The sequence below is a fragment of the Cetorhinus maximus genome, chromosome 11, assembly GCF_964194155.1.
Source record: "Cetorhinus maximus chromosome 11, sCetMax3.hap1.1, whole genome shotgun sequence".
NCBI classification, from domain to species: domain Eukaryota; kingdom Metazoa; phylum Chordata; class Chondrichthyes; order Lamniformes; family Cetorhinidae; genus Cetorhinus; species Cetorhinus maximus.
Window position 1 is genome coordinate 124845776 of NC_135889.1, and position 26189 is coordinate 124871964.

The 26189-nt window shown below is 46.9% G+C and overlaps 1 protein-coding gene across 1 annotated transcript; it reads left to right on the plus strand.

Annotated features, from left to right (window-relative positions):
* The first annotated feature begins 156 nt into the window (after nt 1-156).
* On the plus strand, nt 157-26050 carry LOC144686900 (keratin, type I cytoskeletal 18-like). Its single transcript, XM_078552729.1, has 8 exons — nt 157-868; nt 3784-3866; nt 5908-6064; nt 6456-6620; nt 10938-11063; nt 17783-17997; nt 20440-20489; nt 25164-26050. The coding sequence occupies exons 1-8, from the start codon at nt 500-502 to the stop codon at nt 25259-25261; spliced, it is 1263 nt and encodes a 420-aa protein (XP_078408855.1). The 5' UTR covers nt 157-499; the 3' UTR covers nt 25262-26050.
* Nucleotides 26051-26189: the final 139 nt, after the last annotated feature.

Consider the following 26189-nt stretch of genomic DNA (forward strand, 5'->3'; position numbering starts at 1 on the left):
CGATCCAGCCGCCACTCAAAACCTACAACTCCAGGTAAATATATTCGGAGTTCCTCACCTGAGGCAGAGAGAAATAGAGATAGAGAGAAAGAGACAGACAGAGAAAGAGAAAAAAAGATAGAGGGAGAAAGGGAAAGAGACAAATAGAAAGAAATAAAGAGAGAGGGAGAAATAGAGAGGGGGATAAACTGAGAGTGTGTGTGAGAGAAACAGAAAGAGATAGGGAGGGAGAGAGAAATAGAGAGAAAGAGACAGAGAAATAGAGAGAGAGAAACGGAGAGCAAAGACAAAGGGAGTGAGAAATAGAGGATAAGATAAAGAGAAACAGAGAAGGAGAGAGAGAGAAAGTGAGAGAAAGAAAAACAAAGAGAGAGAGAGAGAGAGAGAGAAAATAGTGAATCGGACAGAGGGAGAGAGGTGAAGCGCTGCCTGGGACATCACCTGAACAGAGATTTGTCCCGAGAGTGAAGGTTGGCTGCCCCCTCCCCCCGGATCACAGATGAGCCACGGCAGAGGTCCCCTGTCCCGCACCAGCAGCTCCAGCAGCATGGTGCTCAGCAACTTCCCGAGGAGGGCTAGCAGCGCGCTGAGCCTCCAGGGCGATGTGGGCAGGAGTTTGAGGGTGGCCGCTTACAGCCCAGCTAGTATGTCTAATCTAAACAGGATAGGAACACCAAGCGGCTTCAACCAGCAGGATGAGCTCCAGGGGCTGAATAAGCGACTGGCCAATTACCTGAACAAGGTGAAGACCTTGGAAAATGCGAATAAGGAGCTGGAGATCAAGCTTCAGAACTATCTGGCTAAGAAAGGCACCTTAGCTCGGGATTGGAACTCCTATGAGAAGCCAGTGTTGGATATTTGCAAACAGGTGGGTACTTTCTCAAATTTTTCATTCTGTCGGTCACATTGTCCTTTCATTGATCCCCATTGTTTTATTTTTCATAAACTAGAATTGAACAAGTTTGAGGTGTATACAGATATCAGGTGGACGATCCAAGGGAGAACCAGGTTGAATATAGCAAGTTCAGAGGGGAAGTAAAAAAAAGAAATTCGAGTAGCAAAAAGAGAGTATGAGGAGAGACTGGCAGCTAAACATGAAAGGGAATCCAGAACTCCTTGATAGACATATAAATAGTGGAAGGGACTGGTAGGGCTGATTTGAGACTAGTAAACCAATGGAGGCAGGGACATGGCTGCAATACCACATAAATACTTTATATCTGTCTTTACCAAGGAAGAAGATGCTGCCCAAGTCATAGTGAAAGATAAGTTAGTTTAGCGACTGAACAGGCTAAAAATTCATAAAGAGGAGGTATTAGATAGGCTGGCTGTACTTAAAGTTGACAAGTCACCAGATGGGATGTATCCAAAGATACTGAGAGAATCAAGAATGGCAATTGTGGAGGCACTGGTCATAATCTTCCAATCCTCCTTAGATGCAGGGGTGGTGTCAGAGGACTGGAGAATTGCAAAGGCTACAGCCTTGTTCAAAAAGGGTTTAAGGATAAACCCAGCAACTACAGGGCAGTCAGTTTAACTTCAGTAGTGGGGAAGCTTCTAGAAACAATAATTTGGGACAAAATTAACAGTCACTTGGACAAATGTGGATCAATTAAAGAAAATCAGCATGAATTTGTTAAGGGCAAATCATGTGTAACTTTGATAAAAGCAAAATACTGCAGATGCTGGAAATCAGAAACAAAAACAGAAAATGCTGGAAAAACTCAGTGGGTCTAACAGCATCTGTGGAGAGAAAACCAAAGTTAACATTTCAAGTCTATATGACTCTTCTGAAGAGTGTAACTTCATGCATAACTAACTTGCTTGAGTTTCTTGGTGAGGTAACAGAGAGGGTTGATGAGGGTAATGTGGGTGATATAGTGTATGTGGACTTCCAAGTGGTGTTTGGAAAAGTGCCACATAACAGGCTTACCAGCAATATTTGGCAGGGCAAGTTGAGAAAGTGGTTAAAAAAGCATATGGGACCCAGGGCTTTGTACATAGAGGGAACGAGTATAAAAACAAGGAGGTCATGGTGAACCTTTATAAAACACTGGTTCCGCCTCTGTTATTGGAATAATGTGAAGGCTTTAGAGGTGCAGAAAAGATTTATAAGAATAGTTCCAGGGATGAGGGACTTCAGTTATGAGGATGGATTGGAGAAGTTAGGACTGTTTTCCTTGAAGGAATGAAGGTTGAGAGGAGATTTGATAGAGGTATTCAAAATCAGGGGGTGTCTGGACAGAGTAGCGAGGGAGAAACTGTTCCCGTTGCTGGAAAAGTCAAGGACCAGAGGACAGTAATTTAAGGTGATTGGCAAAAGAATTAAAGGCAACATGAGGGAAAACCTTTGTCACGCAGCGAGTGGTTCGGGTCTGTAATGCACTGCCTGAGGGTGTGTTGGAGGCAGGTTCAATCATGGCTTTCACAAAGCAATTGGATAAGCATCTGAAGGGGAAAACAAATTGCAGTGCTCCAGGGGAAAAGGTGGGTGAGTAGGACTAGCTAAATAGCTCTTGCACAGTGTTGGCACAGGATCAATGGGCCAAATGGCCTCCTTCTGTGCTGTAACCATGCTATGATTTAGTCTTCACATGGAGTGAGTTTAAGGGGTGGATAAAGTTGGAATGGTGCACAGATCTCATTCAGACCCAGTTTTAAAGTTTGTTCAGTGTCGACAACGACACTGGAAGCTGCCCATGTAATGACACTCACACCAGTGGTGGCACTGTAATGCCTCTTTTTGGGAAAGGTGCAAATCCAGGATGACATATTTACACAGACAGAGGACAGAAAGTGTGTCCAATTCTAAGAGTTTTATTATCTATGCACATGCAGATATATAAGCAAATATATTTTCTTACATTTAAGCATACTCTTTGTGAAGTGTAAGTTGCACTGTCTTTGTAAAAAAGATACTTGGGGTAAATATGTGAGGAGTGGAGGGAAGTGACACTCTTTAACCAAAAACATCTCCTGTCACTTTAGCAGTTGCAGCTTTCCCCATCCTCTGGCAAGTTCTTCCCTCAATTTTCCATGCCTGACACTTCTCTCTCTCTCTCTCTCTCTCTGTCTGTCTCTGTCTCTCTCTTCCTCTGTCTCTCTCTGTCCCCCTCTCTCTCTGCCTGTCTCTCTCTCTCTCTGTCTCTCCCTCTTTCAAGAGCAGTGCAGCATTTTGAGTCACTGCAGTTAAAGATATTGATGCAGTAATGGGTACTGTATCCTCCTCTATCCATACAACCTATGAAGATATGAAAAATTACATTTCAGTGCACGATTCCCATTGTGAGCTGGTAAGTCAGTGCTGGTTACTGCTGCCCTGGAGCTGAAAATTATAGTTTTCACAGTTCCTCAGGTCCAACCACAATGAACCTGAACCTATGTGTACTTAACATAATTTAAACTTTATTGTATTGAAGTGATACAGGTTTGACTGGTTGACTAATGCATCGTCTGGTATCTCACACCTGACCTTATTACGGGCTGGATGCCAGAAGTGCTTTGGTATCACAGAATCACAGAATTCAAGACCCTTTCAACACAAGAGCCATTCACTACATCAGGCATCAGTATCGCTACATTCATTTAGTGTTCAGACACCAGCCTTGCTACATTCCGTTATTATGGAGGGGATTGTTAGGCTAAACCTACAAGGGGCGTATACAATGTATAATCTGTTGCTTAACTCTCTCCTGTGAAATGGATGACCTCTCATGTAGGGGCTGCTGTTGATCTATTAACGAATGTGCTATATTTGTATTAACCAATCCCATTTTCCTGCAGGTCCAGGAAACAAACTTGGATAATGCTGGCTTGACCCTGCAACTGGATAACTGTGAGCTGGCTTCTGACGATTTCAAAGTGAAGTGAGTGTGGGACAGGAGCTATAAACTGGAACACACGGATGATTCAATGGGTAGATTAGCCTCCTGATTTGGTGCCAGCTCCTCCTTATTTTATCTCAATTCAGGGTCAAGCTCCCTGATCACAGGTGGATTGGCATTTGGGATGATGCAGTTGATCCCAATGACCCTTTGTTAGGAAGAGACATACTGGATAACATCCTAACCACTGCCCAATGACCCCTGAACTCCAGCTCTGCTGGGCACTATAGACCAAAGCTGTGTGAACAGCAAGGGCCATGGGCGAATGTCCTGATTGCAGTTGAAGAGCAGGAATAGGGTGAGGCACCAGTGAGTTGAAAATTCAGGAGAGGAGGCAAGAGGTTTTAAGAAAATCCTTTGATATTGAAGGAAAGACTTTAATTTCTGTAGCACTTTTCACAACTGTGAAGCTCCAAAGCACTTTACAGCCAGTGAGGTACTTTTGAAGTACACTCACTGTTGTAATGTAAGAAACATGGCAGCCATTTAATGCACAGCAAGCTCCCATGAACAACAATGTGATGATAACCAGAAAATCTGCATTTCTTTTCAATAATGTTGATTGAAGGATTAATATTGGTCAGGAGACTAGGGAGAACTCTCCTGCTCTTTTTTAAAATAAGGTCAAGAGAATCTTTTTTGTACCCACCTGTACCCATCGGCATTTACAATATTCTGTCAGTTTCCATGGTTACTGACTGATCCCAGTTCAAAAGTTATCAAATTATTGAATTCAATTTCACATCTAGACATTGTAGAGACTGGAGAAGCTGGGATTGTTCTCCTTAGAGCAGAGAAGGTTAAGGAGGAGATTTAATAGAGGTGTTCAAAATCGTGAAGGGGTTTGATTGAGTAAATAAGGAGAAGTTGTTTCCATTGGCAGGAGGATCGGTAATCAGAGGAAACAGATTTAAGGTGATTGGCAAAAGAACCAGAAGGGAGATGAAGATCATTTTTTTTTACACAGCGAGCTGTTGTGATCTGGAATGTTCTGCCTGAGAGGGTGGTGGAACTTTCAAAAGGGAAATTGATAAATATTTGAAGGAGAAAATTTGCAGGTCTCTGGGTAAAGAGCAGGGGAGTGGACAAAGAGCTGATTGGCCTCCCTCTCTGTGCTGTATGATTCTATGACTTTCAAAAGAAGAACTGTACTTGGAAAGGGCAAACTTGCCAGGCTAAACAATGGGAGGATTAGAGTTAATTAATCTTTCACAGAGCTAACCTAGGCAGGAAGGGCTGAATGGCCTCTTTCTGTGCTTTATGATTGCCTGATTTGAACTTGTGGTCACTATCCAATGCCAGGGAGATGGTGGTGTAGTGGTAATGTCAATCTGCTAGGAACCCAGGAACATGGGTTCAAATCCTACCACAGTGCTGGTGGAATTTATATTCAATTAATAAAGCTAGTCTCAATAATGGTGACCATTTGTTTTAATGGCATCACTGGCTAGACCAGCGTTTATTGCCCTTGTTCAGAGGGCATTTTTTTTAAGAAGAGTCAACCACATTGCTGTGGGTCTGGAGTCACATGTAGACCAGACCAGCAGATTTTCTTTCCTAAAGGGCATTAGTGAACCAGATGGGTTTTTAATGACAATTTTTTCATGGCCCTCATCAGACTTTTAATCCCAGTTATTTACTGTATTTAAATTCCACAATCTCCTGATGTGGGATTTGAGCCCAGGTCCCCAGAGCATTACCCTGGGTTGCTGGATTACCAGTCCAGGGACAACACCTCCCCTATCATTGACGGTTGTAAAAACCCACCTGGCTTAGGGAAGGAAATCTGCCATCCTTACCCAGTCTGGCCTACCTGTGACCCCAGACCCACAGTAATGTGGTTGACTCTTCACGGCCCTCTGCAATGGCCTAGCAAAGCCACTCAGTTCCAGGACCATGCTGGCCTTGTCAGTAACGCCCACATTCCATGAAAAGATAAATAAGAAAAAAAATAATCACTGAACCACAAGGGCTGGGTCATTTCTGGAGACTGCTTTATAACCCATCGATAATTGGTGTCTAGGTGGCAGACGGAGTCAGAGTTGAGGCACTCAGTGGAGCAGGACCTCAATGGGCTGCGGAAGATCCTTGATGACACCAATGTGGGCCGAATGCAGCTGGAGTCCCAGATTGAGGCCATGAATGAAGAGCTGAGTTACCTCCGCAAGAACCACCAGGAGGTAAAACGAGAACTCGCATTTCTACAGCACCTTCCACAATGTCAGGACATCCCAAACGTGCTTCACAGCCAATGACCTACTTTCTGAAGTGTAGTCACCATTGTAGCGTGGGAGATGGGGCAGCCAGTTAGTGCAGAGCAATGTGATAATCACCAGTTAATCTGTCTGAGTGAGGGTTGGTTAAAGGATAAATATTGCCCAGGACACTGGGTGAAACACCTCTGCCATTCTTTGAAATAGTGGCTATGGGATCTTGTATGTGCGCAGTTGGGGCCTTGGTTTAATGTCTCATCTGAACGATGGCACCTCCGACAGTGCAGCACTCCCTCAGTTCACCCTCAGTCCCTGTGATAGTCACAATCTGTCTCTTTCTCTCCCTCTCTCTGTGCAGGATGTGGATGAACTCAAAAGGCAGATTGCAAATTCCAGTGTCTCTGTTGAGATTGAACATTCTGATGATGAGGATCTTGCGAAAGTTATGAACCAAATACGTGAGGAATATCAGGCCCAGGCTGATCAGAACAGAAAGGATGCAGAGGAGTGTTACAAAAAGAAGGTGATTGACAGAGGTCTCTGTGAGATTTGGGCTATGTGAGGGAGTGTTAGGGGATGTGGGTGTGTGAGGGAGTGTGAGGGAGTGTGGGTGTGTGAGGGAGTGTTAGGGGATGTGGGTGTGTGAGGGAGTGTGAGGGGATGTGGGTGTGTGAGGGAGTGTGAGGGGATGTGGGTGTGTGAGGGAGTGTGAGGGGATGTGGGTGTGTGAGGGAGTGTGAGGGGATGTGGGTGTGTGAGGGAGTGTGAGGGGATGTGGGTGTGTGAGGGAGTGTGGGGGATGTGGGTGTGTGAGGGAGTGTGAGGGGATGTGGGTGTGTGAGGGACTGTGAGGGGATGTGGGTGTGTGAGGGAGTGTGAGGGGATGTGGGTGTGTGAGGGAGTGTGAGGGGATGTGGGTGTGTGAGGGAGTGTGAGGGGATGTGGGTGTGTGAGGGAGTGTTAGGGGATGTGGGTGTGTGAGGGAGTGTGAGGGAGTGTGGGTGTGTGAGGGAGTGTTAGGGGATGTGGGTGTGTGAGGGAGTGTGAGGGGATGTGGGTGTGTGAGGGAGTGTGAGGGGATGTGGGTGTGTGAGGGAGTGTGAGGGGATGTGGGTGTGTGAGGGAGTGTGAGGGGATGTGGGTGTGTGAGGGAGTGTGAGGGGATGTGGGTGTGTGAGGGAGTGTGAGGGGATGTGGGTGTGTGAGGGAGTGTGAGGGGATGTGGGTGTGTGAGGGAGTGTGAGGGGATGTGGATGTGTGAGGGAGTGTGAGGGGATGTGGATGTGTGAGGGGATGTGGGTGTGTGAGGGAGTGTGAGGGGATGTGGGTGTGTGAGGGAGTGTGAGGGGATGTGGGTGTGTGAGGGAGTGTGAGGGGATGTGGGTGTGTGAGGGAGTGTGAGGGGATGTGGGTGTGTGAGGGAGTGTGAGGGGATGTGGGTGTGTGAGGGAGTGTGAGGGGATGTGGGTGTGTGAGGGAGTGTGAGGGGATGTGGGTGTGTGAGGGAGTGTGAGGGGATGTGGGTGTGTGAGGGAGTGTGAGGGGATGTGGGTGTGTGAGGGAGTGTGAGGGGATGTGGGTGTGTGAGGGAGTGTGAGGGGATGTGGGTGTGTGAGGGAGTGTGAGGGGATGTGGGTGTGTGAGGGAGTGTGAGGGGATGTGGGTGTGTGAGGGAGTGTGAGGGGATGTGGATGTGTGAGGGAGTGTGAGGGGATGTGGATGTGTGAGGGGGTGTGGGTGTGTGAGGGAGTGTGAGGGGATGTGGGTGTGTGAGGGAGTGTGAGGGGATGTGGGTGTGTGAGGGAGTGTGAGGGGATGTGGGTGTGTGAGGGAGTGTGAGGGGATGTGGGTGTGTGAGGGAGTGTGAGGGGATGTGGGTGTGTGAGTGAGTGTGAGGGGATGTGGGTGTGTGAGGAAGTGTGAGGGGATGTGGGTGTGTGAGGGAGTGTGAGGGGATGTGGGTGTGTGAGGGAGTGTGAGGGGATGTGGGAGTGTGAGGGAGTGTGAGGGGATGTGGGTGTGTGAGTGAGTGTGAGGGGATGTGAGTGTGTGAGTGAGTGTGAGGGGATGTGGGTGTGTGAGGGGATGTGGGTGTGTGAGGGAGTGTGAGGCGATGTGGGTGTGTGAGGGAGTGTGAGGGGATGTGGGTGTGTGAGGGAGTGTGAGGGGATGTGGGTGTGTGAGGGAGTGTGAGGGGATGTGGGTGTGTGAGGGAGTGTGAGGGGATGTGGGTGTGTGAGGGAGTGTGAGGGAGTGTGAGGGGATGTGGGTGTGTGAGGGAGTGTGAGGGGATGTGGGTGTGTGAGGGAGTGTGAGGGGATGTGGGTGTGTGAGGGAGTGTGAGGGGATGTGGGTGTGTGAGGGAGTGTGAGGGGATGTGGGTGTGTGAGGGAGTGTGAGGGGATGTGGGTGTGTGAGGGAGTGTGAGGGGATGTGGGTGTGTGAGGGAGTGTGAGGGGATGTGGGTGTGTGAGGGAGTGTGAGGAGATGTGGGTGTGTGAGGGAGTGTGGGGGATGTGGGTGTGTGAGGAAGTGTGAGGGGATGTGGGTGTGTGAGGGAGTGTGAGGGGATGTGGGTGTGTGAGGGAGTGTGAGGGGATGTGGGTGTGTGAGTGAGTGTGAGGGGATGTGGGTGTGTGAGGGAGTGTGAGGGGATGTGGGTGTGTGAGGGGATGTGGGTGTGTGAGGGAGTGTGAGGGGATGTGGGTGTGTGAGGGAGTGTGAGGGGATGTGGGTGTGTGAGGGAGTGTGAGGGGATGTGGGTGTGTGAGGGTGTGTGAGGGAGTGTGGGTGTGTGAGGGGATGTGGGTGTGTGAGGGAGTGTGAGGAGATGTGGGTGTGTGAGGGTGTGTGAGGGAGTGTGGGTGTGTGAGGGGATGTGGGTGTGTGAGGGAGTGTGAGGGGATGTGGGTGTGTGAGTGAGTGTGAGGGGATGTGGGTGTGTGAGTGAGTGTGAGGGGATGTGGGTGTGTGAGGGAGTGTGAGGGGATGTGGGTGTGTGAGGGAGTGTGAGGGGATGTGGGTGTGTGAGGGAGTGTGAGGGGATGTGGGTGTGTGAGGGGATGTGGGTGTGTGAGGGAGTGTGAGGGGATGTGGGTGTGTGAGGGAGTGTGAGGGGATGTGGGTGTGTGAGTGAGTGTGAGGGGATGTGGGTGTGTGAGGGAGTGTGAGGGGATGTGGGTGTGTGAGGGAGTGTGAGGGGATGTGGGTGTGTGAGTGAGTGTGAGGGGATGTGGGTGTGTGAGGGGATGTGGGTGTGTGAGGGAGTGTGAGGGGATGTGGGTGTGTGAGTGAGTGTGAGGGGATGTGGGTGTGTGAGGGGATGTGGGTGTGTGAGGGAGTGTGAGGGGATGTGGGTGTGTGAGGAAGTGTGAGGGGATGTGGGTGTGTGAGGGGATGTGGGTGTGTGAGGAAGTGTGAGGGGATGTGGGTGTGTGAGGGGATGTGGATGTGTGAGTGAGTGTGAGGGGATGTGGGTGTGTGAGGGAGTGTGAGGGGATGTGGGTGTGTGAGGGAGTGTGAGGGGATGTGGGTGTGTGAGTGAGTGTGAGGGGATGTGGGTGTGTGAGGGGATGTGGGTGTGTGAGTGAGTGTGAGGGGATGTGGGTGTGTGAGGGAGTGTGAGGGGATGTGGGTATGTGAGGAAGTGTGAGGGGATGTGGGTGTGTGAGTGAGTGTGAGGGGATGTGGGTGTGTGAGGGAGTGTGAGGGGATGTGGGTGTGTGAGTGAGTGTGAGGGGATGTGGGTGTGTGAGTGAGTGTGAGGGGATGTGGGTGTGTGAGGGAGTGTGAGGGGATGTGGGAGTGTGAGGGAGTGTGAGGGGATGTGGGTGTGTGAGGGAGTGTGAGGGGATGTGGGTGTGTGAGGGAGTGTGAGGGGATGTGGGTGTGTGAGGGAGTGTGAGGGGATGTGGGTGTGTGAGGGAGTGTGAGGGGATGTGGGTGTGTGAGGGAGTGTGAGGGGATGTGGGTGTGTGAGGGAGTGTGAGGGGATGTGGGTGTGTGAGGGAGTGTGAGGGGATGTGGGTGTGTGAGGGAGTGTGAGGGGATGTGGGTGTGTGAGGGAGTGTGAGGGGATGTGGGAGTGTGAGGGAGTGTGAGGGAGTGTGAGTGTGTGAGGGAGTGTGGGTGTGTGTCTCTGAGAATCTGAGAGTGAATTTACACGTGTCTCTGCCTGTGTTCCTGTGTCTCTCTCTCTCTCACTGTGAATCTGTATGCATTAATTTGCATGTGTGTGTGCGCGTGTGTGTGTGCGTGTGTGTGTGCATGTGTGTACGCGTGTGTGTGTGTGCGTGTGTGCGCGTGCGTGTGCATGTGTGTGTGCGTGCGTGTGCGTGTGCGTGTGCACGTGTGTGTGCGTGTGTGCGCGTGCGTGTGCATGTGTGCGTGCGTGTGTGCGAGTGCGTGTGTGCGAGTGCGTGTGTGCGAGTGCGTGTGTGCGAGTGCGTGCGTGTGCGTGTGCATGCGTGCGAGTGCGTGTGTGCATGCGTGCGAGTGCGTGCGAGTGCGTGTGTGCATGCGTGCGAGTGCGTGCGAGTGCGTGCGAGTGCGTGTGTGCGAGTGCGTGTGTGCGAGTGCGTGCGTGTGCGTGTGCGTGCGAGTGCGTGCGAGTGCGTGCGAGTGCGTGTGTGCATGCGTGCGAGTGCGTGCGAGTGCGTGCGAGTGCGTGCGAGTGCGTGTGTGCATGCGTGCGAGTGCGTGCGAGTGCGTGCGAGTGCGTGCGAGTGCGTGCGAGTGCGTGCGAGTGCGTGCGAGTGCGTGTGCGCGTGTCTCCTCTGGTGAATCTTTGTATGTTTGTCTCTCTCACTGTGTAACATTTGTTCTGTTCTGTCTGTCCCAGTTTGATGCTGCCTCTCTTGAAGCTTCGAAGAATAATGAGGTCCTTCAGGCAACAAAGAATGACCTCACCAGCCTCCGGCGTCAGATCAAAAACCTGGAAGTTGAGCATCGCTCGCTGGTGGCCATGGTAAGTCCCCAACTCAACCACAGTCAGCTAATTGATACCTGTTAACAGTATTCACCACTGCAGCCACTCACACACTTGAAATGGGAGCAGGAGTAGACCACTCGGCCCATCGAGCCTGCTCCCCCATTCAATACCATCATGGCTGATCTTAGGCTTCAACTCCATTTTCCTGCCCACTCCCCATATCCCTTAATTCCCTGAGAGGCCAAAAATCTGTCTGTCCCAGCCTTAAATATATTTAATGATGGGGCATCCACAACTCCCTGGGGCAGAGAATTCCAAAGATTCACAACCCTTTGAGTGAAGTAATTTCTCCTCATCTCAGTCCTAAATGATCGGCCCCTTATCCTGAGACTGCCCATGTGTTTTAGGTTCACCGACCAGCAGAACGCCTCTCCCCTATCAATCCCTTTCATAATCTTGAATGTTTCAGTGAGATCGCCTCTCATTCTTCTAAACTCCAGAGAATACAATCCCAATTTGCTCAGCCTCAATCATAGGACTTCGCTCTTATTGCAGAGGCTAATTTAGTGAACCTTCACTGTAACGCCTCCAATGCAAGTATATCCTTTCTTAAATGTGGAGACCAAAACTGCACACATTCTCCAGAAAGGCCTGTGTAATTATAGCAAGAATCCTTTATTCCTGTACACCAATCCCCTAGCAATAAAGGCCAACATGCCATTTGCTTTCCTAATAGCTTGCTGTACCTTAATGCCAGCTTTCTACGTTCCTTGTTCGAGCACACCCAAGTCTCTCTGACATTAACATTTACAAGATTCACACCTTATAAAAAAATATTCTGCTTTTCTATTCTTACGGCCAAAGTGAATAACTTCACACTTCCCCACATTATACTCCATCTGCTACCTTGTTACCCACTCACTGAACTTGTCTGTATCTCTTTGCAGCCTCTGTGTCCTCCCCACAGCTTACCTTCCCACTCAGCTCGGTATCATCAGCAAACTTAGATACATTACTTTCTGTCTCTTGATCCAAGTTATTAATATATATTGTAAATACCAGAGGCCTCAGCACTGATCCTTGCAGCACTCCACTATTCATTGCCTGTCAACTTGAAAATGCCCCATTTATGCCTATTGTCTGCTAACAAATCTTGTATCCATGCGAATATGTTACCCCAACTCCATGAGCCCTTGACTTGCCTATTAACCTTTTGTGTGGCACCTTATCAAATGCCTTTTGGAAATCCAGGTTTACTCCATCTACTGGTTCCCCCTTATCTACCCTACTACTTACATCCTCAAAAAACTAAATTTATCAAACAAGATTTGCCTTTTGTAAAACCACATCAACTTGTTTTAATACTATACTTTTCTAAGTGCATCAACATTTCTTAATGATAGATTACAGAATTTTTCCATTGACTGATGTCAGGTAATCTGGCCTATAGTTCCTGGCTTTCTCTCTCCCTCCTTTCTTGAAAAGCAGTGTTACATTTACCAACTTCCAATCTGATGGAACCATTCCTGAATCAAAGGAATTTTGGAAAACCATAGCTAGCACAGCCACTATCTCTGCAGTTTTTTCAAAATTATTCATTCACAGGATGTGGGCTTCGTTGGCTGGGCCAGCATTTATTGCCCATCCCTAGTTGCCCTTGAGAAGGTGGTGTTGAACTGCCTTCTTGAACCTCTGCAGTCCATGTGGTGTAGGTACACCCATAGTACTGTCAGGGAGGGAGTTCCAGGATTTTGACCCAGTGACAGTGAAGGAACGGTGATATATTTCCAAGTCAGGATGGTGAGTGACTTGGAAGGGAACTTCCAGGTGGTGGTGTTCCCATGTATCTGCTACCCTTGTCCTTCTAGATGGTAGTGGTCATGGGTTTGGAAGGTGCTGTCTAAGGAGCCTTGGTAAATTCCTGCAGTGCATCTTGTAGATGGTACACACTGCTGCTACTGTGCATCGGTGGTGGAGGGAGTGAATGTTTGTGGATATGGTGCCAATCAAGCGGGCTGCTTTTTCCTGTATGGTGTCAAGCTTCTTGAGTGTTATGGGAGCTGCACCCATCCAGGAAAGTGGATCACACTCCTGACTTGTGCCTTGTAGATGGTGGATAGGCATTGGGGAGTCAGGAGGTGAGTTACTCACTGCAGGATTCCGAGCCTCTGACCTGCTGCTACTCCACTTCAGTTTCTGGTCAATGGTAACCCCCAAGATGTTGATAGTGGGGGATTCAGCGATGGTAATGCCATTGAACGTCAAGGGGGTGATGGTTGGATTCTCTCTTGTTGGAGATGGTCATTGCCTGGCACTTGTGTGGCATGAATGTTACTTGCCACTTGTCAGCCCAAGCCTGGATATTGTCCAGGTCTTGCTGCATTGGGACATGGACTGCTTCAGTATCTGAGGAGTCGCGAATGGTGCTGAACGATTGCATTTCTGACCTTATGACGGAAGGAAGGTCATTGATGAAGTAGCTGAAGATGGTTGGGCCGAGGACACTACCCTGAGGAACTCCTGCAGTGATGTCCTGGAGCTGAGATGACAGACTTCCAACAACCACAACCATCTTCCTTTGTATGACTCCAACCAGGGGAGATCACCTCTCATTCTACTAAACTGCAGAGAATAAAGGCCCAGTCTCCTCAATCTCTCCTCATGGGACAATCCCACCATCTCAGGAATCAGTCTGGTGAACCTTCGCTGCACTCCCTCTATGGCAAGTGTATCCTTTCTTAGGTAGGGAGACCAAAACTCTACACAATACTCCAGGTAGTGGTCTCACTGAGGCTCTATACAATTGCCGCAAGACATCTTTACTCCTGTACTCAAATCTTCTTGCAATAAAGGCCAACATACCATTTGCCTTCCTAATTGCTCGCTGCACCTGCATGTTAGTTTTCAGTGACTCATGAACAAGGACACCCAGGTCCCTTTGGACATCAACACTCCCCAATCTCCCCCCTTTTAAGAATAATCTGTATTTCTGTTTTTCCTACCCAAATAGATATTTTCACATTTTTTCACATATTCCATCTGCCACGTTCCTGACCATTCACTTAGCCTGTCTAAACCCCGCCTGAAGCCTCATTACATCCTCCTTACAACTTACATTTCCACCTAGTTTAGTGTTATCAGCAAACTTGGAAACATTAGATTTGGTCCCACATCCAAATCATTGATATAGATTATGAGTAGCTGGGGCTCAAGCACTGATCCTTGCAGTGCCCCACCAGTCACAGCCTGCTGATCCTCGCAGTGCCCCACCTGTCACAGCACTGCCGATCCTCGCAGTGCCCCACCAGTCACAGCCTGCCAATCCTCGCAGTGCCCCACCAGTCACAGCCTGCCGATCCTCGCAGTGCCCCACCAGTCACAGCCTGCCGACCCTCACAGTGCCCCACCAGTCACAGCCTGCCGATCCTCGCAGTGCCCCACCAGTCACAGCCTGCCGATCCTCACAGTGCCCCACCAGTCACAGCCTGCCAACCCTCGCAGTGCCCCACCAGTCACAGCCTGCCAACCTGAGAATGACCCGTTTATTCCTACTCTGTTTTCTGTCCATTAACCAAGGTTCAATCCATGCCAGTATATTACCCCAATCCCACATACTCGAATTTTGTTTAGAAACCTCTTGTGTGGGACCTTATCAAAAGTCTTCTGAAATTCTAAATACACCAGATCCACCAGTTCCCTCTTATCTATTCTGCTAGTTACATCCTCGAAAAACTCCAACAGGTTTCTCAAACACGAATTCCCTTTCATAAATCCATGTTGACTCTGCCCAATCCCACCATTATCCGGTTACCATATCTTTTATATTAGATTCTAGCATTTTCCCTACTGCTGATGTCAGGCTAACAGGTCTGCAATTCCCCACTTCCTCCTTTCTTAAATAGCGGGGTTACATTTTCTACCTTCCAATCTGCAGGAACCATTCCAGAACCTATAGAATTTTGGAAGATGACCACCAATACTTCCACTATCTCTACAGCCACCTCTTTCAAAACTCTGGCATGTAGATCATCAGGTGCAGAGGATTTATCAACTTTCAGTCCCATTAATTTCTCCAGGATTAGCTACTGTTTTCCTTTTTTAGATATTGTACTTAAAAAGCTCTTACAATCTGTTTTTATCTCATTCTATTTTTTCCCTTACATCAACTTTTGGGTGGCCCTTTGCTGGTTTCTAAAGCACTCCCAATCCTCAGACTTGACTGTTCTTTGCAACATTATAAACCTCTTCTTTTAATCTAACACTACCCTTAACTTCAGTAAATGAGGAATATGCTGGAAAAACTCAGAAACCCTGGCAACATCTGCGGAGAGAGAAACAGGGTAAACGTTTCAAATCCGTATGACTCTTCTTCACTTCCTGAGTGAGCCACGGATGGGTCCTCCTCGCTGAGTTTTTGTTCTTCAATGGAGTGTATTTTTGTTGAGCATTTTAAATTGTTTCTTCTAATGTTTCTCTGTTTATTTACCTCCATACCTTTTAGTCTATTTACCCAATTAACCTTAGCCAGCTCTCCCCTCAGACCTATGCAATTGGCTTTAAGTTTGAAATTCTTGTTTGTAATTGGAGTACATCACTTTCAAACTTAACATGAAATTCAATGATATTATGATCACTATTTCCCAATGGATCTTTTGCTATGGCATTACTAATCAACCATGCTTCATTACACAATACTACATCTAAGATCGCTTTATCCTTAGTTGGTTCCACAACATATTGCTCCATGAAACTGTCACAAAATCATTCTATAAACTCATCTTCTAGACTACTCCTGCCAATTTGATTGTCCCAGTCTATATGAAGATTAAAGCCCCCCATAATTCTTACATTGCTTTGGTTACAGACTCCAATAGTTTATTGTTTAATATTCAGACCAACAGTATAACTACTTTAAGGGGGCTTATAAACTGCTCCCACCAGTGTTTACTGACTCTTGCTATCCCTATTCTCCACCTATACTGATTCTACTTCATGATCTTCTGAGACCAGATCCTTTCTAACTCATGTCCTTACAACATCCTTTACTATCAGGGCTACCCCTCCTCCTTTGCCATTCTTTCTTTCTGAAATATTGTGTATCCTGGAATTCTATCCCTTCCTGTCCCACTCTGTTTGGTTTTACCCACATCACTGCACTATTCCATTCCCTTGACCTTTTTCTTTGACCTAAATCTCTCTTCACCAGAACCCTCACCTCCCACCCTCTGAGCCAAAGTTGTCTAAGCTGCAGAAATGGTTGTGTGGGGTTGCAGTGCATTCCACAGATTCCCATAAACTGTAGTCACGGCACACCACCAGTCCTGCCATTTCAGTCCAACCTTATTTATTTAATTAGTCAAACAGTTATTCATTTACCAGGGTAGAGTAATGAAAAGTTATACGACACTAGCTTGGGGTCAAAGGAAGAAGACTAACCAGCTACCGGAGGCTGAAAAAAGCTACAGAAAGGAGCATTTCTTTGCCTGCCCACCTCCTTCCCTGGGCTCCAGAAATTCCCACATGAACAAAATTCCAACTTCACGCTCAGTCTACATTGTACTCAGGTGTAGCCTCCATTCCATGCAGTTTGCAAACCTGTCTGCTTTTATAGAGCACTGATGACTGACTCCCAAACTGCAGTGAAATGTTCGCTTCCTGCTACAATCATTAACACTCAGTCAAGGTAACTACTTTCAGCTGATTGACAGGTAACTGCCACTGCCAGGAAATTCTTGTTTAATTAGGCAGTTAACTAACATGCACTTGCACACTGACCTGCTCACCCTCACACACACAGACTCACCCTCACACACACAAACTCACCCTCACACACACAGACTCACCCTCACACACACAGACTCACCATTACACACATTTCATCAGCGCATTTCCTCTCTGAGTAATCAGCTCTCCTCCTGTCTTTGATATAATCTCAGTCCCACCATAATTATTCTCATCGATGTTACAGCTTTTCTAGTGTAATTGAGTCGCCTGAACTTTGCTCGGGACCCAGGCATTGTCAGGGGACCTGAGAGTGGATGAAAGTCTGCTTTCACATCTGGTGATTGGGCCAAGTGGGTTAGGTATCAACATTTCACCTCTGGTTGCTGGTTTGTAATACAGCACAGGCAATATCTCTGGCTGGTTGGAACTTGGCAAAAGGTTATTCTTTCTACCTGGGGACCTGTGTTCCAGACCAGCCCTGACTGGCAGAGTGAACATCTCCTTGTGACTTAGTCCAGTGACCAAGCCCCTCACTGATCTCAAGGGCTTGTCTTAACTCACACCAACTTGCACCCATCACCCCCTGTGCTCACTGACCTACATTGGTTCCTGGTTAAGAGACATCTCATTTTTGAGACTCTCACCCTTGCTTTCAAATCCCTCCATGGTCTCGCCCCCTCTATCTCTGTAATCTCCTCCAGCGTCACAAATCTCCAAGACCTCTACGCTTCTCTAATGCTGACCTCTTGGGCATCCCTGATTTTAATCGCTCCACCATTGGCGGCCGTGCCTTCAGCTGCCTGGGTCCTGAGCTCTGGAATTCCCCCCTTAAACCTTTCTGCCCCTCTACCGCTCTCTCCCCCTTAAAACCTATCCCTTTGACTGAGCTTTCGTTCACCTGTCCTAATACCTCCTTATGTGGCTCGGTGTCAGAGTTTGTTTGATAACACTCCTGTGAAGCACATTTTATGAAGTTAAGGTGTGCTATATAAATACAACCTGTTGCTGTTAAATGACTCTTCTCTCACTAGATCAATTCACTGGAGGACACCCTGGACGACACTGAAGATCGGGCAGCTGCAGAGCTACAAGCCCTGAACCTGAACATTCAAAACTTGGAGCAGCAGCTTGCTGATCTCCACACTAAACTGAAAGCTCAGGATGTGCAATACCAGATTCTCCTCAACACCAAGATGAGGCTGCAAGCTGAGATCAACACCTATCGCGGCCTGCTGGACAGTGAAGGGTAAAATCACCTGATTACAGCACGGGGTTAAATACAGAGTAAAGCTCCCTCTACACTGTCCCCATCAAACACTCCCAGGACAGGTACAGCACGGGGTTAGATACAGAGTAAAGCTCCCTCTACACTGTCCCCATCAAACACTCCCAGGACAGATGCAGCACGGGGTTAGATACAGAGTAAAGCTCCCTCTACACTGTCCCCATCAAACACTCCCAGGACAGGTACAGCACAGAGTTAGATACAGAGTAAAGCTCTCCCTACACTGTCCCCATCAAACAATCCCAGGACAGGTACAGCACGGGGTTAGATACAGAGTAAAGCTCCCTCTACATTGTTCCCATCAAACACTCCCAGGACAGGTACAGCACGGGGTTAGATACAGAGTAAAGCTCCCTCTACATTGTTCCCATCAAACACTCCCAGGACAGGTACAGCACGGAGTTAGATACAGAGTAAAGCTCCCTCTACACTGTCCCCATCAAACAATCCCAGGACAGGTAAAGCACGGGGTTAGATACAGAGTAAAACTCCCTCTACACTGTCCCCATCAAACACTCCCAAGACAGGTACAGCACGGGGTTAGATACAGAGTAAAGCTCCCTCTGCACTGTCCCCATCAAACACTCCCAGGACAGGTACAGCACGGGGTTAGATACAGAGTAAAACTCCCTCTACACTGTCCCCATCAAACACTCCCAGGACAGATACAGCACGGGGTTAGATACAGAGTAAAGCTCCGTCTACACTGTCCCCATCAAACACTCCCAGGACAGGTACAGCACGGGGTTAGATACAGAGTAAAGCTCCCTCTACACTGTCCCCATCAAACAATCCCAGGACAGGTACAGCACGGGGTTAGATACAGAGTAAAGCTCCCTCTACACTGTCCCCATCAAACACTCCCAGGACAGGTACAGCAGGAGGTAGATGCAGAGTAAAGGGGCTGCTGGTGACTGGGGCATGGGAGTGTAGGGGTGTTATGTTTCAGTCCGAAGAGAGTTTCTATCCAGTGAGCTTGGTCGAACACAAATGTGGAAACACTGTTTAAGCATAGGATTGATTTTAGTTTTGAAGTTGCCTGTGATCAAATACCCTGGCGACGCACTGTCTCAGCTGATACATTAGGCTGAGGCATCATTGGGCACTCAGTCCTGTAGAATTGTACCCTGCCACAGGATGGAATGTTGAAGGGAGAACAAAGATTATTTGCAGAGGAAAGTAGGAGATACAACAAATCAGAGCATCTTACAGCACAGAATGAGGCCACTCAGCCCATCCTGCCTGTCCCAGCTCTTTGAAAGAGTTATGCAATAATCCCACTCCCCTGATCTTTCCCTACAGTCCTGCAAGTTTTTCCTTTTATCCAATTTCCTTCCTGAAAGTTCCTATTGAATCTGCTTCCACCGCCCTTTCAGGCAGAACATTCCGGATCACAACAACTCGCCGCGTAAAACAAAACTCTCATCTTCTCCCTGGTTCTTTTTGCCAATTACCTTAAACCTGTGCCTCCCTGGTTTCCGATCCTTTTGCCACCGGGAACAGTTTTTCACTGTCGAGTGTATCAAAACCCTTCATGATTTTGAATGCCGTACAGGGTAACTTCAATTCTTCATTATTCAAGCGCCTGATGCGGTGAGATGTAGAAATAAAGGAGAACTTGTCTTCTTTGCAAATAGTTACTTGTTAATTCCATCGTCCTAACATGTTCATTCCAACCCCAGCTAATTACCAGCATCCAGGATGAGTTACATTTCCCACCGAGATCCCGGCCTTCCCACACTGTCCTGGAGTCTCCTGCAATTCATGGCTAATCTCCTGGACGCTGCTGGGAACATAGGATTTGGGAGCAGGAGTAGGCCATTCAGCCCCTCAAGCCTGCTCCGCCATTCGATAAGATCATGGCTGACCTGGTTGTGGCCTTGACTCCACTTTGCCACCTTTCCCCCATAACCCTTGACTCCCTTGTCAATCAGAAATCTGTCTCACTCGGCCTGGAATAAATTCAATGGCCCAGCCTCCACTGCTCTCTGGGGAAGAGAATTCCACAGACTAATGACCCTCTGAGAGAAAAACATTCTCCTTATCTCCATCTTAAAGGGACACTCCTTATTCTTAAACGGTGTCTCCTGTGAGCAACCTGGGGAAAAAGTCACATGGGCATTGTCTTCCCTTATTTGTTTCTAGCCAGGTACATGGGCTCTCACTGGACAAACCACCTGGCGGATAGAGAGCTTTCTGGGGAATAGTGGATTGTGGGTATTATTGCTGCCATTGTTATCTGATTGCTGCAAGGATCGATGTGTTGGGCGAGCCTTGGGGATGTGTGTGTGGGGGATGGTAGTGGTTAGGGACAAGTGGCCCTAAGCTGAGATGGTGACCCTCACTCGATATCTCCATGACAGCGATTGCTCCCTGGTGCTCAGATATGTTTCTGTTTTGCAGATTCAGTCAATCAGATTACCCAAGAGGTCCTCCAGCTTCAAACCTTGGAGGTGAGTTGGTGCCTGCACTGCTCAGAGGAACTGGCACAGCCACATGACAGAGGGTATCAGTATGCTATTGAACTGTTAGAGGCATCACAGGCAGCAACAATCCTGATCCTCCCCAGTGTCCACATGCATGTATTTTCCAGGTAGCAGTGTAGACTGGAAGCCATGGCTGACTTCTCCCCTCTCTAAGCCAGATAGCTGTGTGGCCAATTTAAATAGTCTGACCAGTAGTCCACCTGGAATTAGCTAGCTCAAACCCAGGTTCGAATGCGTTTTATACCAAATCCACTAAGTTTCTGCCATTGACTTATTTTTAAATATAAGGGAGCCTAAAATAAGACAAGGGAAGGAATACAGCAGATTTAATATTAATTACAATGGAGAAAATAGGGAGTGTGTGAATTGACTGGCAGCTAACATAAGAGGGAATTCCAAAGCCTTCTATCGGCATAAAAATAGTAAAAATGTAGTAAAAGGGGAGTGGGGCCAATCAGGGACCAGAAAGGGGATTTACACATGGAAGCAGGGGCCGTGGCCGAGGTGTTAAAAGAATATTTTGCATCTGTCGAAGAACAAAGATGTTACCCAGGCCATGGTGAAAGGGGAGTTAATTCAGACACTAGAAAGGTTTAAAATTGAACAGGAGGAGGTATTGGATATGTATTCTGTATTTAAAGTTGATAAGACTGGATGGAGATGCACCCAAGGACACTGAGAAAAATGAGAGTAGAAATTGCAGAGACACTGGCCATAATTTTCCAGTCTTCCTTAGACTCAGGGGTGGTGCCAGAGATCTGGAGAAAGGCCAACGTTACACCCTTGTTCAGAAAAAAAGTGTAAAGATAAGCCCAGCAACTGCGGGCTCGTCAGTTTCAATTTGGTGGTGGGGACATTTCTAGGAATAATAATTTAGGAGAAAATTAGTCAGATGGACAAATGTGGGTTAATTAAGGAAAGCCAGCTTGGATTTTTTAAGGGAATATAATGTTTAACTAACTTGCTGGAGTTTTTTGAAGAGGTAACAGAGAGGGTTGATGAGGGTAATGCTGTTGATATGATGTACATGGACTTCGAAAAGGCATTTGATAAAGTGCCGCACAACAGACTTGTGAACAAAGTTATAGCTCGTGGAATAAAAGACAGTAGCAACATGGGTACGAAATTGGCTGAGTGACAGGAAACAGTGAGCAGTGGTAAATGGATAATTTTTTGGGCTGGAGGAAAGTTTGTAGTGGGGTTCCCCAGAGATCAGTGTTGGGACCCTTGCTTTTCCTGATATATATAAATGATCTAGATCTTGGTGTACAGGGCACAATTTCAAAATTTGCAGATGATACGAAACTTGGAAGCATTATGAACTGTGAGGAGGACAGTGTTAAACTTCAAAGGGACATAAACAAGTTGGTGAGATGGGCAGACAGGTGGCAGATGAAGTTCAATGCAGAGAAATGTGAAGTGATGCATTTTGGTAGGAAGAGCATGGAGAGACAACATAAAACAAAGGGTGCAACTCTAAAGGGAGCAGAGGGACCTGGGTGTATATGTGCATAAGTCATTGAAGGTGGCAGGACAGGTGGAGAGAGCAGTTAATAAAGCATATAGTATCCTAGGCTTTATTAATAGGGGCATAGAGAACAAGAGCAAGGAGGTTATTTTGAACTTGTATAAGATGTTAGTTCAGCCTCAGCTGGAGTATTGTGTCCAGTTCTGGGCACTGCACTTTAGGAAGGATGTGAAGGCATTGGAGAGAATGCAGAAAAGATTCATGAGAATAGTTCCAGGGATGAGGAACTTCAGTTATGAAGGTAGATTGGTGAAGTTAGGACTGTTTTCCTTGGAGAAGAGAAGGCTGAGAGGAGATTTGATAGAGATGTTCCAAATCATGAGGGGTCTGGACAGAGTAGATAGGGAGAAACTGTTCCCACTCCTGAAAGGATCGAGAACAAGAGGGCACAGATTTAAAATAATTAACAAAAGAAGTAAAACTGATATGAGGAGAAACTTCTTCGCACAGTGAGTGGTTAAGGTTTGGAATGCTCTGTGTGAGAGTGTGGTGGAGGTAAGGTCAATTGAAGCATTCAAAATGGAATTAGATTGTTATCTGAAAAGGAAGAATGTGCAGGGTTACGGGGAGAAGGCACTAAGTGAGTTGCTCATTCGGAGAACTGGTGCAGACATGATGGGCCAAATGGCCTCTGCGCTGTAACAACTCTGTGATCCTGAAAATAATGGGACTTAAGATAGACACATTATGAGGACCTGACTGTTTCCACCACAAATTGTGAAAATAAATAGGTGAGCAAATTTCAGGTGCACATTTCAGAATTTTCCAAAGCTCTCTAGATGTAGAAATGATGCCTTCGGATTAAAGATTTACAAATGTCACTTCATTATTTAAGAAGGGAGGGAAGGCGGCAGGCATTGGGTAACCACATACCTGTCAATCTAGTATCAATTGTGTGGATGTTACTGGAACCTAACGCCAGGGAGAGAGCGATCAAACACTAGGACACATGTTCACTGATTAACGAGAGTCAGTATGGATTTGTGAAGGGTGGTCACACCTGACAAATTTAGTTGGATTTTTGGAGGTCACTAGCATGGTGGGCAGTCATATCTCCATGGATATTGTCTATCTGGACCTCCAGAGGGAATTTGATAAGATTCCATACAAGAGGTTATTAGCAATATGAAAACTCATGGAATTGGAGATAACCTTGAGATATGTGTCAGTAATTAGTTGGGAGGGAAGAGACAGAGAATAGGGGTGAAGAGAATGTTCTCCAGTTGGTGGAATGTGACAAGTAGTTTTCCCTAAGGATCTCTGCTGGGACCTCAATCTTTGAACTAAATGTTTTATATCCAAGATAACACAAAGTTAGGAGTGACTGTAAGTGTGTAGGTGGGAGCAGGATGTTACAAAGGGACTTAGACAGGTCAGCTGAATGGAGAAAACAATGGCAGACCAATTTCAATGTGTAGCAGTGTGAGGTCATCCACATTAAATCCGAGGGGAAAGTATTGGAATATTTTCTTAATGGGAGAGCTGTGGAGGAGCATTGACATTGGGGGTCCCCTTGTATACAGATCATTAAAAGTGAGTGTATAGGTACAGAAAGTCTAATGCAATATTGGTCTTTATTTTGTTGGGATTGGAATATAAAAGCGAGGAAGTTAATCTTCAGTTGTACCGAGCCATGGTTAGACCCCATCTGGAGTAACTGGGTTCAGTCCTGGGATCTGCACATCAGGAAGGACACATTGTCCTGGGAGGAGGTGCAGCAGATTCACCAGAATGATCCCAGGGATAAAAGGGTTAAATTATGTGGTTGGTTTGCATTGGCCAGGCTTGTGTTCCCTTGAGCATTGAAGCTTTTAAAAGGGTTGTGTTCAATAGAGAAGATACAGATAAACCATTATCCCTGGGTAAGCAAAATGGAGCAAAGGCAAATAAAAGAGGTTGAGATGCAAATGGACCAGGAGCTGATAAATAATGGAACAGGATTTAAGAGGGTGCCCACCTGTTCCTGAGTATTTCAGTTTAGTCCTGTTTACTGTGTAGCGCATAGTCCTGTTCACTGTGTACCACCACATACCCATGTACTATTTACCCCCCCCCACTCACATATACCCGTGTACTCACTGTGTACCCTCACATATACCCGTGTACTCACTGTTTACCATCACATATACTGGCGTACTCACTGTGTACCCTCACATACACTGGCGGAATCACTGTGTACCCTCACATATACCCGTGTACTCACTGTGTACCCTCACATATACCCGTGTACTCACTGTGTACCCTCACATATACCCATGTACTCACTGTGTACCCTCACATATACCTGTGTACTCACTGTGTACCCTCACATATACCCATGTACTCACTGTGTACCCTCACATATACCCGTGTACTCACTGTGTACCCTCACGTATACCCATGTACTCACTGTGTACCCTCACATATACCCATGTACTCACTGTGTACCCTCACATATACCCATGTACTCACTGTGTACCCTCACATATACCCGTGTACTCACTGTGTACCCTCACATAAAACCGTGTACTCACTGTTTACCCTCACATATACTGGCGTACTCACTGTGTACCCTCACATACACTGGCGTAATCACTGTGTACCCTTGCATATTCCCATGTACTCACTGTGTACCCTCACATATACCCATGTACTCACTGTGTACCCTCACATATACTGGCGTAATCACTGTTTACCCTCACATATACTGGCGTATTCACTGTGTACTCTCACATACACTGGCGTAATCACTGTGTACCCTTGCATATATCCATGTACTCACTGTGTACCATCACATATACTGTGTATCCTCACATATACCCATGTGCTCAATGTTTAGTCTTACACACACCTGTGTACTCACTGTGTACCCTCACATATACCCGTGTACTCACTGTTTACCCTCACATATACTGGTGTACTCACTATGTACCCTTACATGCCCACATTCTCACTGTGTACCCTCACATATACCCATGTGCTCAATGTTTAGTCTTACACACACCTGTGTACTCATTGTGTACCCTCACATATACCCGTGTACTCACTGTATACCCTCACATATACCAACGTGTTCGATGTGTAGTCTCACATATTCCCATGTACTCACTTTTTGCCTTCCAAATCTAATGCAGACAAGAAAACTGCTAAGAAAGTCATCATCATCTCCCAGAAGGTCATTGATGGGAAGGTGGTTTCAGAGAAACAGGAGTCCGAAGAAATTCTGGAGTAAAAATCTTCCTCGTGTGGAGAAAGTTTCAGGAAAACATTTTAATCTATTTGGAGCTTCGGGGAAAAGGGAATGTCAGGAGACCTGGGTGATCTTACCCTGAGTGTCCTGTTCTGTTGGTTGGGCTGCTGGATGGTAGGGGGAAGCGCTGATTGGCTGCACTTGCCTGTTACATGCTGGGTCTGTGTTAAAAGGGGAACATCTTCAGACAATGACCTAACATTCAGTTTTATAATGGTAAATGAATGTGTCTGTGGGGCAGGTTCTCAGACAGTGTTGTTGGGTCAGTTGTTTGATGAATAGATAGTTGGTTTGGGTTAACATTTTGTGCTGAAGTCAGTGCCCTTAAACTGCATGTATGGCTGAATAAATATTGTCAAGTTCTCGGACTTTTCCTGCTTAGTCACTAGATTCACTGTGTCCTCCTGTATATTCACTGTGTCCTCCTATGTACTAACTGCAAACTCCTGTATATTCACTGTGTCCTCCTGTATATTCACTGTGTGCTCCTATATATTAACTGCAAACTCCTATGTATTCACTGTGTACTCCTATGTATTGACTGTGCTCCTATACATTCATTGTATTGCCATATACACTCTATATTCTTGTTTGTTCTGTATACTTTTTGTACACTCCCATGGTCATCTGTGGAAGTTTAAATGATTATTTCTGGATAAAGCAATGATTCCCTCAGTATAAAAATGTGGGGAGGATAATGTTGGGATATGACAATTTGATTGTATCTGTTTTGTTTTTCTGGTCTGATGTAATAAAAGGTTGAGTTCATGACCTCTATTGTACCGGCTGAATATTTATGACCCAGTATTTACAGCACAGAAACTGGCCATTCGGACCAACAGGTCAATGTTGGTGTTTAAACTCAACGTGAACCTCCTTCCACCCTTCTTCATCTCACCCCATCAGCATT

Coding starts and splice junctions, on each gene's coding strand:
- LOC144686900 (XM_078552729.1), top strand. CDS start 500: ATGAGCCACGGCAGAGGTCCCCTGTCCCGCACCAGCAGCTCCAGCAGC. Junction 6,621..10,937: donor AGGAGTGTTACAAAAAGAAG/GTGATTGACAGA, acceptor TGTCTGTCCCAG/TTTGATGCTGCCTCTCTTGA. Junction 20,490..25,163: donor TCCAGCTTCAAACCTTGGAG/GTGAGTTGGTGC, acceptor AATCTAATGCAG/ACAAGAAAACTGCTAAGAAA.